This window comes from Oncorhynchus mykiss, chromosome 7 (genome assembly GCF_013265735.2).
Source record: "Oncorhynchus mykiss isolate Arlee chromosome 7, USDA_OmykA_1.1, whole genome shotgun sequence".
In the NCBI taxonomy this organism is placed as follows: domain Eukaryota; kingdom Metazoa; phylum Chordata; class Actinopteri; order Salmoniformes; family Salmonidae; genus Oncorhynchus; species Oncorhynchus mykiss.
The window spans coordinates 43,511,541-43,526,701 of record NC_048571.1 but is presented as its reverse complement, the minus strand read 5'-3'; the positions used below and the strand labels follow the sequence as shown (position 1 = coordinate 43,526,701).

The 15,161-nt window shown below is 44.4% G+C and overlaps 1 protein-coding gene and 1 pseudogene across 1 annotated transcript; one reads left to right on the top strand and one right to left on the bottom strand.

The window, feature by feature from the left end:
• Positions 1–33: 33 nt before the first annotated feature.
• LOC110527818 lies at positions 34–2,015 on the bottom strand (annotated as a pseudogene).
• Positions 2,016–11,958: 9,943 nt separating this feature from the next.
• Positions 11,959–15,161, top strand: wdr82 (WD repeat domain 82). The gene is made up of 9 exons (NM_001165230.2): positions 11,959–12,311; positions 12,860–12,957; positions 13,365–13,431; positions 13,581–13,680; positions 13,799–13,915; positions 14,092–14,247; positions 14,418–14,487; positions 14,690–14,832; positions 14,913–15,161. Exons 1-9 carry the CDS (start codon positions 12,151–12,153, stop codon positions 14,940–14,942), a joined length of 942 nt encoding a protein of 313 aa, NP_001158702.1. The 5' UTR covers positions 11,959–12,150; the 3' UTR covers positions 14,943–15,161.

The following is a 15,161-nucleotide window of genomic DNA, read 5'->3' as shown; positions in this document are numbered from 1 at the left end:
AAAAAATGTGGGGAGTGGGGGGAGAGTTTTTTTATTGGCATAGTTTTGAACTATTTCTCATTGGTCTAGCTAATTTATTGCACAGTGATGTCACCATCGGTCAAAACAGGTGGACATTTAAGGCAGTCTTTTCAAACAGCTCTTACACTAAATGGGCATTATGCTATTTTCACAATTTAACAGTATTACTCCAAGTTCATAGTGTGAAATATGTATAAAATACAGTAAAATCAAGTGTTTGACTGCACTGGGCTTCAAAGATATTTATGGACACCCTGTAGCTTCAGTGATTCAAATTAAGTAATAATTATATAGTTTGTTCAACAATTAAATTGTGGTAGGAGTTAGGTATCAATTTACCTGAAATTAGTACAAGCAACAGCTCATTCTGTCAGTGTGCTGGCCAGCCTCTTGATACATTTGGCTGCTCCCTGGGCATCAGTATCAGCATCTGGCAGGTTGTGTTTAGCTCCCTCCATCACTGTGATCCGACTTCCATCCTTCAACCACGTCTGGCTGAGGAGAAATTAAAACAGATGAGAGGAGCAATTCATTTACCAACCAACCCATCCCACCCACAAACACTTGTTTGAGTTGCTTACTCTTTCCCATGCTGCTGTAATGTCTCCTTTATCCCGTGTGGCACTCACTATCACCAAGTGGTTTCCCACAATCCTCTCTGCCTCTGCAGCCATACCTAAAACATTTTTTGCCAAAGCCCACAAGGTGAAGGTTGTTTCTGAGCGTGAAGCTGTGGCCATTCACTAGGAAGGTGTCCCCTGTACGCTCCAGACTCCGCCGCACCACAATGTCTGGTTGCACACCTGTAGCAAACATCTCCCGTGCCCGCATGTCTGAAAACCGTGGATCCCCTTACCCCCACAAGGGCCAGTAAAGACAAAGGCCGATGCAGGGACAGAACACGAGCCATCAGGCTGTCCTATCAGGGAGAACAAAGCCAAAACTAAGTTTATGGATCACAGGGCCCCCTTTGATGTTTCTGCTGTTGTGATTTTACTGGTCATTTTTTGTATGTGCACACCAAAAGACACACCCAAGAGATTCCAGATAGAGACAAAGGGGCCTACTAGTTGACCTTCTGTCCCTTACCTTGAGATGCCCACACACCACATCAGATAACCACATATTCACTCAGCATTTAGTTGACAAGACTCAAGTCATTATGAGAGAATCCTAGTGAGGTTGCCTACACAGGGTATGGGGAACCTCTGGATTTCCTCTGTGTGAGAGCTGTGTACTTGCAGAGTCAGGATCAGCACTAAGGCAGTGTCGCAAAATCTGTAAAGAGCTCAACTCAAGTTGAATGTGTACCCTCCGTGTAATGATTGACTCAAGCTTGACCATAAGGCAGAAAAAAGTGAGCAGGCTGTGTTTGTCTTCAGATGATTTTGTACAATCAGGGACTATACAGGGTCAACCCAACAGCAGTGCTGCTCAGTTTGAGCTAATTGGTATAAAATATTGGCTTTGTAATGAGGACAGGGCCACCTGTGCCACCTTGTGGTGTGAATGAGTGGTTAATGTTCAAACCTCTTTCACTTATAACTCTAACATCAAGAGGGGCGAGAATGGTGCAATTGCGGCCTGCAATTTGGGGCATTCCTGCATCTGCAGGAACCCCTCTTTATACATCTATTGGTCATTTATTTAAGCTGTGGGAGGCGGGGGTGCTCCAGTACAGTAGGTGGCGTTAACGTTGCACAATAACGTTGGATGCCAGCCACCAATAAACCCCACTGAAGAAGGGGCGAGGTGACAATGGTAGCTAGCTAGCCGTACGCTGGTGGACAGTGTCCTTCGTCCCCGCATGTCGGGCACTGTTTTCCTACAGATCTGTTAACGACGGCAAAGGCAGGTGGACCGAAGGACACTGTGCTAGCTTAGCCAGCTAGTCCTGTACACAGCAGGTGGGAAGCGACACCAAATCTGTGGTGACACCCGTGTGCTAGCTAACTTGCATGCTAGCTAGAAGACGGTATCGCTAACTAGCTAGTTAGCTAGTCAAATCAAATTTTATTTGTCACATACACATGGTTAGCAGATGTTAATGCGAGTGTAGCGAAATGCTTGTGCTTCTAGTTCCGACAATGCAGTAATAACCAACAAGTAATCTAACTAACAATTCCAAAACTACTGTCTTGTACACAGTGTAAGGGGATAAAGAATATGTACATAAGGATATATGAGTGAGTGATGGTACAGAGCAGCATAGGCAAGATACAGTAGATGGTATCGAGTACAGTATATACATATGAGATGAGTATGTAAACAAAGTGGCATAGTTAAAGTGGCTAGTGATACATGTATTACATAAGGATACAGTCAATGATATAGAGTACAGTATATACGTATGCATATGAGATGAATAATGTAGGGTAAGTAACATTATATAAGGTAGCATTGTTTAAAGTGGCTAGTGATATATTTACATCAATTCCCATTATTAAAGTGGCTGGAGTTGAGTCAGTGTCAGTGTGTTGGCAGCAGCCACTCAACGTTAGTGGTGGCTGTTTAACAGTCTGATGGCCTTGAGATAGAAGCTGTTTTTCAGTCTCTCGGTCCCAGCTTTGATGCACCTGTACTGACCTCGCCTTCTGGATGATAGCGGGGTGAACAGGCAGTGGCTCGGGTGGTTGATGTCCGTGATGATCTTTATGGCCTTCCTGTGACATCGGGTCGTGTAGGTGTCCTGGAGGGCAGGTAGTTTGCCCCCGGTGATGCGTTGTGCAGACCTCACCACCCTCTGGAGAGCCTTACGGTTGAGGGCGGAGCAGTTGCCGTACCAGGCGGTGATACAGCCCGCCAGGATGCTCTCGATTGTGCATCTGTAGAAGTTTGTGAGTGCTTTTGGTGACAAGCCGAATTTCTTCAGCCTCCTGAGGTTGTAGAGGCGCTGCTGCGCCTTCTTCACAATGCTGTCTGTGTGAGTGGACCAATTCAGTTTGTCTGTGATGTGTATGCCGAGGAACTTAACTTGCTACCCTCTCCACTACTGTTCCATCGATGTGGATAGGGGGGTGTTCCCTCTGCTGTTTCCTGAAGTCCACAATCATCTCCTTAGTTTTGTTGACGTTGAGTGTGAGGTTATTTTCCTGACACCACACTCCGAGGGCCCTCACCTCCTCCCTGTAGGCCGTCTCGTCGTTGTTGGTAATCAAGCCTACCACTGTTGTGTCGTCCGCAAACTTGATGATTGAGTTGGAGGCGTGCGTGGCCACGCAGTCGTGGGTGAACAGGGAGTACAGGAGAGGGCTCAGAACGCACCCTTGTGGGGCCCCAGTGTTGAGGATCAGCGGGGAGGAGATGTTGTTGCCTACCCTCACCACCTGGGGGCGGCCCGTCAGGAAGTCCAGTACCCAGTTGCACAGGGCGGGGTCGAGACCCAGGGTCTCGAGCTTGATGACGAGCTTGGAGGGTACTATGGTGTTGAATGCCGAGCTGTAGTCAATGAACAGCATTCTCACATAGGTATTCCTCTTGTCCAGATGGGTTAGGGCGGTGTGCAGTGTGGTTGAGATTGCATCGTCTGTGGACCTATTTGGGCGGTAAGCAAATTGGAGTGGGTCTAGGGTGTCAGGTAGGGTGGCGGTGATATGGTCCTTGACTAGTCTCTCAAAGCACTTCATGATGACGGAAGTGAGTGCTACGGGGCGGTAGTCGTTTAGCTCAGTTACCTTAGCTTTCTTGGGAACAGGAACAATGGTGGCCCTCTTGAAGCATGTGGGAACAGCAGACTGGTATAGGGATTGATTGAATATGTCCGTAAACACACCGGCCAGCTGGTCTGCGAATGCTCTGAGGGCGCGGCTGGGGATGCCGTCTGGGCCTGCAGCCTTGCGAGGGTTAACACGTTTAAATGTCTTACTCACCTCGGCTGCAGTGAAGGAGAGACCGCATGTTTTCGTTGCAGGCCGTGTCAGTGGCACTGTATAGTACATGGTGTGTCCCCATCCTCCCACCTGCTGTGCTAGCGGGGCGACCGGTAGACCGTGTCTTTGCCCCGCCCGTCGGACACTGTTTTCCCGTAGTTCTGTTAACAAAGGTGAGGGCAGGTGTTCGGCAGGCGGGAGGGAGGGAAGGACACTATCAGTGTTGCTCCCGCTAGCTGACAAGAGGTGGGGATTCAAATCAAATGTATTTATAAAGCCTTTTTTTACATCATGTCAAAGTGTTTATACAGAAACCCAGCCTAAAACCCCAAACAGCAAGCAATGAATAAGTAAGATGGCGCCGATAGATAATATGGAGCCTACAGACATGGCAGCTCTGCTTCTAGCTCCTAAGCAACTATTGTTTTTTTATGTGTTATTTCTTACATTATTAGCCCAGGAAATGTTTTGTGTTATTACATACAGCCGGAAATAACTTTTGGATATCAGAGCAACGGTAACTCACCAGCATTACGACCACCCGCATTACGACGTACTAGAATACCTTACAATCAAATGCTGACCGTATTACCTCCCAAGATAATTATTTTCAGTTATAGTCACAGCCGTATATATCCCCCCTCAAGCTGATACCACGACGACCCTCAAAGAACTACACTGGACTTTATGGAAACCCCATATCCTGAGGCCACATTTATTGTAGCTGGGGATTTTAACAAAGGAAATATCAGGAAAACGCTACTGAAGTTCTACCAACACAGTGACTGTAGTTCTCACGCTGGTAAAACATTGGACCACTGCTACACAACTTTTCAAAATGCCTACAAGGCCCACCCTGCAGCAAATCTGATCGACTCCATTTTGCTTCTCCCCTCCTATAGGCAGAAACTCAAACAGGAAATACCCATGCTAAGGTCTATTCAACACTGGTTTGACCAATCGGAATCCATCCTTCAAGATTGTTTTGATCACGCGGACTGGGATATGTTCCGGGTAGCCTCTGAGAATAACACCGACAAGCCACAGATGTTTTTTCATTTAACCTTTAAGAATAAATTCTTATTTACAATGACGGCCTACCCCAGCCAAACCTGGAGGACGCTGGGCCAATTGTGCGTTGCCCTATGGGACTCCCAATCATGGCCGGATGTGATGCAGCCTGGATACAGTGATTGAGTTCATCAGGAATTGTATAGGAGATGTTGTACCCCATGAAAAAATTATGATAGTCGGTAAGTGAGTTGCCACTCGTCGGACAGCAGCAATACGACACACTCCATTGCGTCTGAAAGGCGGTTGAGACAGCAGCCAGTCTTTTCCTTGAGAATGGCCCATCGCTCTGGGCTGACACTGAACAGATTGTAAAGATGATTCACACAGCCAAAAAAGGTTGATACTTCTTGGCACAACTGTGCTGCATGTACACCACAAGTTGAGTATGTGGCCAGTGGATTCTTTTGCAGTATGTGTACTTGAACTCCCTACACTTTCCCTGACATATTTGCACCATTATCATAGCCTTGACCACGTCAATACCATGCCCTTCCAATGCACTCAAAATCATTTCAGAAATGTCACTGCCTGTCTTTCTAGCAAAGTCTTTAAATTCAAGAAAATGTTCAATTATTTCCCATTTACCTGTTCCCTGAACTTTATATTTGTGTACATACAGTGCCTTGCGAAAGTATTCGGGCCCTTGAACTTTGCGAACTTTTGCCACATTTCAGGCTTCAAACATAAAGATATAAAACTGTATTTTTTTTGTGAAGAATCAACAACAAGTGGGACACAATCATGAAGTGGAACGACATTTATTGGATATTTCAAACTTTTTTAACAAATCAAAAACTGAAAAATTGGGCGTGCAAAATTATTCAGCCCCTTTACTTTCAGTGCAGCAAACTCTCTCCAGAAGTTCAGTGAGGATCTCTGAATGATCCAATGTTGACCTAAATGACTAATGATGATAAATACAATCCACCTGTGTGTAATCAAGTCTCCGTATAAATGCACCTGCACTGTGATAGTCTCAGAGGTCCGTTAAAAGTGCAGAGAGCATCGTGAAGAACAAGGAACACACCAGGCAGGTCCGAGATACTGTTGTGAAGAAGTTTAAAGCCGGATTTGGATACAAAAATATTTCCCAAGCTTTAAACATCCCAAGGAGCACTGTGCAAGCGATAATATTGAAATGGAAGGAGTATCAGACCACTGCAAATCTACCAAGACCTGGCCGTCCCTCTAAACTTTCAGCTCATACAAGGAGAAGACTGATCAGAGATGCAGCCAAGAGGCCCATGATCACTCTGGATGAACTGCAGAGATCTACAGCTGAGGTGGGAGACTCTGTCCATAGGACAACAATCAGTCGTATATTGCACAAATCTGGCCTTTATGGAAGAGTGGCAAGAAGAAAGCCATTTCTTAAAGATATCCATAAAAAGTGTTGTTTAAAGTTTGCCACAAGCCACCTGGGAGACACACCAAACATGTGGAAGAAGGTGCTCTGGTCAGATGAAACCAAAATTGAACTTTTTGGCAACAATGCAAAACGTTATGTTTGGCGTAAAAGCAACACAGCTGAACACACCATCCCCACTGTCAAACATGGTGGTGGCAGCATCATGGTTTGGGCCTGCTTTTCTTCAGCAGGGACAGGGAAGATGGTTAAAATTGATGGGAAGATGGATGGAGCCAAATACAGGACCATTCTGGAAGAAAACCTGATGGAGTCTGCAAAAGACCTGAGACTGGGACGGAGATTTGTCTTCCAACAAGACAATGATCCAAAACATAAAGCAAAATCTACAATGGAATGGTTCAAAAATAAACATATCCAGGTGTTAGAATGGCCAAGTCAAAGTCCAGACCTGAATCCAATCGAGAATCTGTGGAAAGAACTGAAAACTGCTGTTCACAAATGCTCTCCATCCAACCTCACTGAGCTCAAGCTGTTTTGCAAGGAGGAATGGGAAAAAATGTCAGTCTCTCGATGTGCAAAACTGATAGAGACATACCCCAAGCGACTTACAGCTGTAATCGCAGCAAAAGGTGGCGCTACAAAGTATTAACTTAAGGGGGATGAATAATTTTACACGCCCAATTTTTCAGTTTTTGATTTGTTAAAAAAGTTTGAAATATCCAATAAATGTCGTTCCACTTCATGATTGTGTCCCACTTGTTGTTGATTCTTCACAAAAAAATACAGTTTTATATTTTTATGTTTGAAACCTGAAATGTGGCAAAAGGTCGCAAAGTTCAAGGGGGCCGAATACTTTCGCAAGGCACTGTATCTCACCAATTATACATTTTGCTCAGTATGGGAAATGTCGGGAGTTGCATCACATATAACCGAGTAAGAGGTTGCATTTTCTCTTTCATAAAGTATTGTTTTCAAAACCCTTGGACCACATATTCCTATGAACTCGTTTTGGCTCTCAGGGCTGAGGTAATGAGTCAGTCGTGCTCCTTTCTTTTTGTCCCTGACTTTCTGTAAGTGCTCACGTAATAGCGGGTCATAATTTGACAACAGTTCAAGTAAGCCTACAGTAGGTAATGTCCATTATGCACATCCTCAAGATTAAGTGATTTCCCCCCAGAATGGCAGATTCCTAGATGCTATGTACAGTGTCACATCAAATCAAATTTATGTATATAGCCCTTCTTACATCAGCTGATATCTCAAAGTGCTGTATAGAAACCCAGCCTAAAACCCCAAACAGCAAGCAATGCAGGTGTAGAAGCACGGTGGCTAGGAAACCTCCCTAGAAAGGCCAAAACCTAGGAAGAAACCTAGAGAGGAACCAGGCTATGTGGGGTGGCCAGTCCTCTTCTGGCTGTGCCGGGTGGAAATTATAACAGAACATGGCCAAGATGTTCAAATGTTCATAAATGACCAGCATGGTCAAATAATAATAATCACAGGCAGAACAGTTGAAACTGGAGCAGCAACACAGCCAGGTGGACTGGGGACAGCAAGGAGTCATCATGTCAGGTAGTCCTGGGGCATGGTCCTAGTACTCAGGTCCTCCGAGAGAGAGAGAGAAAGAAAGAGAGAATTAGAGAGAGCATACTTAAATTCACACAGGACACCGGATAGGACAGGAGAAGTACTCCAGATATAACAAACTGACCCTAGCCCCCCGACACAAACTACTGCATCATAAATACTGGAGGCTGAGACAGGAGGGGTCAGGAGACACTGTGGTCCCATCCGATGACACCCCCGGACAGGGCCAAACAGGAAGGATATAACCCCAACCACTTTGCCAAAGCACAGCCCCAACACCACTAGAGGGATATCTTCAACCACCAACTTACCATCCTGAGACAAGGCCGAGTATAGCCCACAAAGATCTCCGCCACAGCACAACCCAAGGGGGGGCGCCAACCCAGACAGGAAGATCTCATCAGTGACTCAGCCCACTCAAGTGACGCACCCCTCCTAGGGACGGTATGAAAGAGCCCAAGTAAGCCAGTGACTCAGCCCCTGTAATAGGGTTAGAGGCAGAGAATCCCAGTGGAAAGAGGGGAACCGGCCAGACAGAGACAGCAAGGGCGGTTCGTTGCTCCAGAGCCTTTCCGTTCACCTTCACACTCCTGGGCCAGACTACACTCAATCATATGACCCACTGAAGAGATGAGTCTTCAGTAAAGACTTAAAGGTTGAGACCGAGTTTGCGTCTCTCACATGGGTAGGCAGACCATTCCATAAAAATGGAGCTCTATAGGAGAAAGCCCTGCCTCCAGCTGTTTGCTTAGAAATTCTAGGGACAATTAGGAGGCCTGCGTCTTGTGACCGTAGCGTACGTGTAGGTATGTACGGCAGGACCAAATCAGAGAGATGGGTAGGAGCAAGCCCATGTAATGCTTTGTAGGTTAGCAGTAAAACCTTGAAATCAGCCCTTGCCTTGACAGGAAGCCAGTGTAGGGAGGCTAGCACTGGAGTAATATGATCAATTTTTTTGGTTCTAGTCAGGATTCTAGCAGCCGTATTTAGCACTAACTGAAGTTTATTTAGTGCTTTATCCGGGTGGCCGGAAAGTAGAGCATTGCAGTAGTCTAATCTAGAAGTGACAAAAGCATTGATTCATTTTTCTGCATCATTTTTGGACAGAAAGTTTCTGATTTTTGCAATGTTACGTAGATGGAAAAAAGCTGTCCATGAAACAGTCTTGATATGTTCTTCAAAAGAGAGATCAGGGTCCAGAGTAACGCCGAGGTCCTTCACAGTTTTATTTGAGATGACTGTACAACCATTAAGATTAATTGTCAGATTCAACAGAAGATCTCTTTGTTTCTTGGGACCTAGAACAAGCATCTCTGTTTTGTCCGAGTTTAAAAGTAGAAAGTTTGCAGCTATCCACTTCCTTATGTCTGAAACACATGCTTCTAGCGAGGGCAATTTTGGGGCTTCACCATGTTTCATTGAAATGTACAGCTGTGTGTCATCTGCATAGCAGTGAAAGTTAACATTATGTTTTCGAATGACATCCCCAAGAGGTAAAATATATAGTGAAAAACAATAGTGGTCCTAAAACGGAACCTTGAGGAACACCAAAATTTACAGTTGATTTGTCAGAGGACAAACCATTCACAGAGACAAACTGATATCTTTCCGACAGATAAGATCTAAACCAGGCCAGAACTTGTCCGTGTAGACCAATTTGGGTTTCCAATCTCTCCAAAAGAATGTGGTGATCGATGGTATCAAAAGCAGCACTAAGGTCTAGGAGCACGAGGACAGATGCAGAGCCCCGGTCTGATGCCATTAAAAAGTCATTTACCACCTTCACAAGTGCAGTCTCAGTGCTATGATGGGGTCTAAAACCAGACTGAAGCATTTCGTATAAATTGTCTTCAGGAAGACAGTGAGTTGCTGCGCAACAGCCTTTTCTAAAAATGTTGAGAGGAATGGAAGATTCTATATAGGCCGATAGTTTTTTATATTTTATGGGTCAAGGTTTGGCTTTTTCAAGAGAGGCTTTATTACTGCCACTTTTATTGAGTTTGGTACACATCCAGTGGATAGAGAGACGTTTATTATGTTCAACATAGGAGGGCCAAGCACAGGAAGCAGCTCTTTCAGTAGTTTAGTTGGAATAGGCTCCAGTATGCAGCTTGACGATTTAGAGGCCATGATTATTTTCATTATTGTGTCAAGAGATATAGTACTAAAACACTTAAGTGTCTCTCTTGATCCTAGGTCCTGGCAGAGTTGTGCAGACTCAGGACAACTGAGCTTTGAAGGAATACGCAGATTTAAAGAGGAGTCCGTAATTTGCTTTCTAATAATCATGATCTTTTCCTCAAAGAAGTTCATGAATTTATTACTGCTGAAGTGAAAGCCATCCTCTCTTGGGGAATGCTGCTTTTTAGTAAACTTTGCGACAGTATCAAAAAGGAATTTCAGATTGTTCTTATTTTCCTCAATTAAGTTGGAAAAATAGGATGATCGAGCAGCAGTAAGGGCTCTTCGATACTGCACGGTACTGTCTTTCCAAGCTAGTCGGAAGACTTCCAGTTTGGTGTGGCGCCATTTCCGTTCCAATTTTCTGGAAGCTTGCTTCAGAGCTCGGGTATTTTCTGTGTACAAGGGAGCTAGTTTCTTATGAGAAATGTTTTTAGTTTTTAGGGGTGCAACTGCATCTAGGGTATTGCGCAAGGTTAAATTGAGTTCCTTGGTTAGGTGGTTAACTGATTTTTGTCCTCTGGCGTCCTTGGGTAGACAGAGGGAGTCTGGAAGGACATCAAGGAATCTTTGTGTTGTCTGTGAATTTATAGTATGACTTTTGATGTTCCTTGGTTGGGGTCTGAGCAGATTATTTGTTGCAATTGCAAACATAATAAAATGGTGGTCCGATAGTCCAGGATTATGAGGAAAAACATTAAGATCCACAACATTTATTCCATGGGACAAAACTAGGTCCAGAGTATGACTGTGACAGTGAGCAGGTCCAGAGACATGTTGGACAAAACCCACTGAGTCGATGATGGCTCCGAAAGCCTTTTGGAGTGGGTCTGTGGACTTTTTCATGTGAATATTAAAGTCACCAGAGATTAGAATATTATCTGCTATGACTACAAGATCCGATAGGAACTCAATTAGGAACACTGTATATGGCCCAGGAGGCCTGTAAACAGTAGCTATAAAAAGTGATTTGAGTAGGCTGCATAGATTTCATGACTAGAAGCTCAAAAGAAGAAAACTTTTTTGTAAATTGAAATTTGCTATCGTAAATGTTACCGACACCTCCGCCTTTGCGGGATGCACGGGGGATATGGTCACTAGTGTAGCCAGGAGGTGAGGCCTCATTTAACACAGTAAATGAATCAGGCTTAAGCCATGTTTCAGTCAGGCCAATCACATCAAGGTTATGATCAGTGATTAGTTAATTGACTATGACTGCCTTGGAAGTGAGGGAGCTAACATTTGAAGTTGTCCTGTTTTGAGATATTATCACAATCTCTTTCAATAACGACAGGAATGAAGGAGGCCATTATTCCAGTGAGGTTGCTAAAGCGAACACAGCCATTTTAAGTTTTGCCCGACCTAGATCGAGGCACAGAGACAAGCTCAATGGGGAAAGCTGAGCTGACGACAATGTTCATGCAGGAACCAATGAGATGCTCGAGGGGGTGGTGTTCATGAAGGAACCAATCGGATGGCCAGGTCCAGAACAAATTCAAGGAAATGCACAGTATTATACAGAGCCATGAGTGCATGTAACTCCCTTTCAAAAGCTGCGAAAAAGAAGGGTCTGCAATCATTTTCCGAAAGCAATGAGTGCAAACTCACCTGCATTGTTACTTCATTTATTCTTGATTTGACAGGCACCGCACGGGTTATTTTATGACGGATAAGTTAGTTATTGTCAATATGCGTATTTAAAAATATTTCTCTGCTCGATTTTTTTTCTTCTCTGTGCTCTTTTCTTGTCCAGGCGAGCGATTGGTTGTGCGCGAAACATGAACTGACTACCGCGATAGTTGTATGTATCGCGAGAGTTATTGATGCGCGTGTTTGTGGAATTTGCGCGTAGCCGACGTGTCGAAGGCGGTGCTTTTCCATGACTCGGATAGCGAGTATCCCAGGCGGGCTTTCTTTAAATTCGTTGAAACGTTAAGTTATATTTACATAATAGTAACGATTGGATTTTAAAAAGCACTGAAATAGATTCTCAAATATTACATTCAGTAAAAAACGAGGGTCTGCGCCCCCTCAATCAAAGAGGCCATCATGAAGCTGACGGACAATGTGCTGCGGAGCTTCAGGGTTGCAAAGGTTTTCCGGGAAAATTCAGACAAAATCAACTGTTTTGATTTCAGCTCAAACGGCGAAACCATCATTTCTAGCAGCGACGACGACTCCCTAGTTTTATACGACTGCCAGGAGGGAAAGTAAGACATACATTAAATTAATGTAAATCGACTGATTTTGCCGCACTGCATGTTATTACGGTAGGCCGACCTATGTGCTGTAGTTAGCATCTGTTCCGCTAGTTGTAGTGAGGCCTACTGCGTAATGCACAATCCTCGGGCTCGAGTTCAGAAGCTAGCAGAGTTTGAGAGGATTTATGTCTGGCTTGGTAGATCGGTAACAAAACTATGACTTGTATTTAATCTAATTTTCACACAAGCGTGTTAGGTGTATTATTGTGTCCGTAGTCGACGTAAACAACAAAACAAAAAAACCATGTGTTAGTCCAGATATTTGTGGCAATTGTTACCCGCTTATTAAGATTGTCTGATTGAGGGGTTGGGTTAAATGCGGAAGACACATTTCGGTTAAATGCATTCAGTTGTGCAACTGACTAGGAATCCCCTTTCACTGTCCGTTTTCATACCTTTATGTTATGGGTATTTTAAGATGTACATTGGCTTGGCTATAAGTTTCTTTGCCAGCAATCTAATGTTATTGTTTCTTTCTCCAACCTGTGCTGGTCCAGACCCAAGCGGACCCTCTATAGTAAGAAGTATGGAGTGGATCTGATCAGGTACACACATGCAGCCAACACTGTGGTCTACAGCTCCAACAAAATTGATGGTATGTTAGTTCGAAGAGGAGATTTGTAATCAGGCTCTTTAAATAAGCAGTTGTCCATGTAATTCTTGTCTTGCATGTTGTAGGAGTTACTTATTGTATTCATGCTGAAGATTGTTCTCATGGATTTCCCAACAGCCTGACCGCGTTGACCGCCGCCTGAGGCGGTCGGCCAAGCTCACCCTGGTCTGAGGTAGTTGTTTGTACAGTTTGAGGGTCTGTGATTCTGCCCAATACAGGAGCTAACTGTACAGGCCACTGCCTTGCCTAGGGTGGAGCCCACTCATCCAACCTGCCCACTGCCTCCAGGATCGGTAGCTCTACTTGCTCTTTAGTGGTGTGGTGATTAATTGAAATGCCATGCTGTCTTGTCTTCTGCCCTTAACCCATAACTGTTATGATCACTGCAGACACTATCCGGTACCTCTCCCTCCATGACAACAAGTACATCCGGTACTTTCCTGGACACAACAAAAGGTGAGGACTGAAGCAGAGAGACTGTTTAGGCTGCATTACTGTACTATTACTTAACTATTGTTTGTATAACCATTTAATTTTTATAAATATCAGGTGTTCATTTCATCATGGTAGATGTTTCTGTACCTTTAACTTGAATGTTGTTTCAGAGTGACGTCTCTCTCCATGTCCCCCGTGGATGACACGTTTATCTCAGGATCTTTAGACAAGACAATCCGACTATGGGATCTGCGGTCTCCAAACTGCCAGGTTGGTTCCTTTCTCTAATTGTCCTTGACATTGCAGATCAATTTACTCTAGATAGACTCTAATTGTGCTGGTTTAAATGTGCCTTTCCTCTCTCTCTTTCTCTCCATCACACTACCAGGGCCTGATGCACCTACAGGGGAAGCCAGTTTGCTCATTTGATCCGGAGGGTCTGATCTTTGCTGCTGGCGTGAACTCGGAGATGGTCAAACTGTATGACCTGCGGTCCTTTGACAAGGTAATTCATTTCAGGACTATGACTATTTGGAGTTTTTAGGAAAGGATGTATGTGGTGTATTCTCTGTTTTGTGTGTTCTATTTCTGTGTGTTTGTGTTGGTGGTTTGTATTTAGAGCTTTGGGTGGGGGCCAGTGGCTGTCTTCAGAGCGTTTTTGTTTTGTTTGCTTCTCAATAGGGCCCTTTTGCTACCTTCAAGCTGCAGTACGACCGTACGTGCGAGTGGACAGGACTCAAGTTCAGCAACGATGGGAAGCTCATCCTTGTCTCAACCAATGGGGGTGCCCTCCGCCTCCTCGACGCCTTCAAGGGAGCTGTGATGCATTCCTTTGGGGTGCGAGATCATACACATTTATAGACACTTAAAATCACGACGGATACTCTTGATATAGAATTAACAGCAAGTTGTAGGAGACGTAAATGTTTAGTAGTAAATGGATATTGTCATGCAATACAAGAGAGATGACCGGCCTGTATTTATAGAAGCTCTCCTCTGTCCTGTAGGGCTACAACAACAGCAAAGCTGTGACGCTGGAGGCCTCCTTCACTCCTGATTCTCAGTTCATTATGATTGGTAAGTCCACACAGACTGGGTAGGTGAGGTGACAGGCTTTATGTTCTGTAAAGTAAGACGGGACAGTTCCAATTGTCTTCCCATTCTACCACAGTATTGTTTGTTAGTAGTTATTTGAAACTGCAAATTAAACCTAACCTAAAAACAGTCTAGTTCAGCTCCCTCTGGTTTTTCCGTGGTCTGACGGGTGGTTGTTTCTCAGGCTCTGAAGATGGGAAGGTCCATGTTTGGAATGCAGAGAGTGGGATGAAGGTGGCTGTTCTGGATGGGAAGCACACGGGTCCCGTCACCTGTCTTCAGTTCAACCCCAAATTCATGACTTTTGCTAGTGCTTGTTCAAACATGGTAAGATTACTTGGGTTGAATGCACACCAATCTAACATATAGTACATGAATGCTCAGTAAGTCTGTTTTGTCCTCTGCAGGCATTCTGGCTGCCCACCATTGACGATTGATTGAGAGAGAAATGCTCTGAGTGGGTCACTAATGGAGGCCACAGGCGAAGTGAGATCCCATTTAAAACCAGCAGGTGTCAGCACATCCAGCTCTAGGACAATTTTTCTATGGCGTGTGTGGTAAATCAAGTTGATTGTAAATATGTAGGACTTCAGGTATATAAATGGTCTGATTTTCTGTTCTTTTATACTTGTAACATTAAATATGTTTTCATTTTC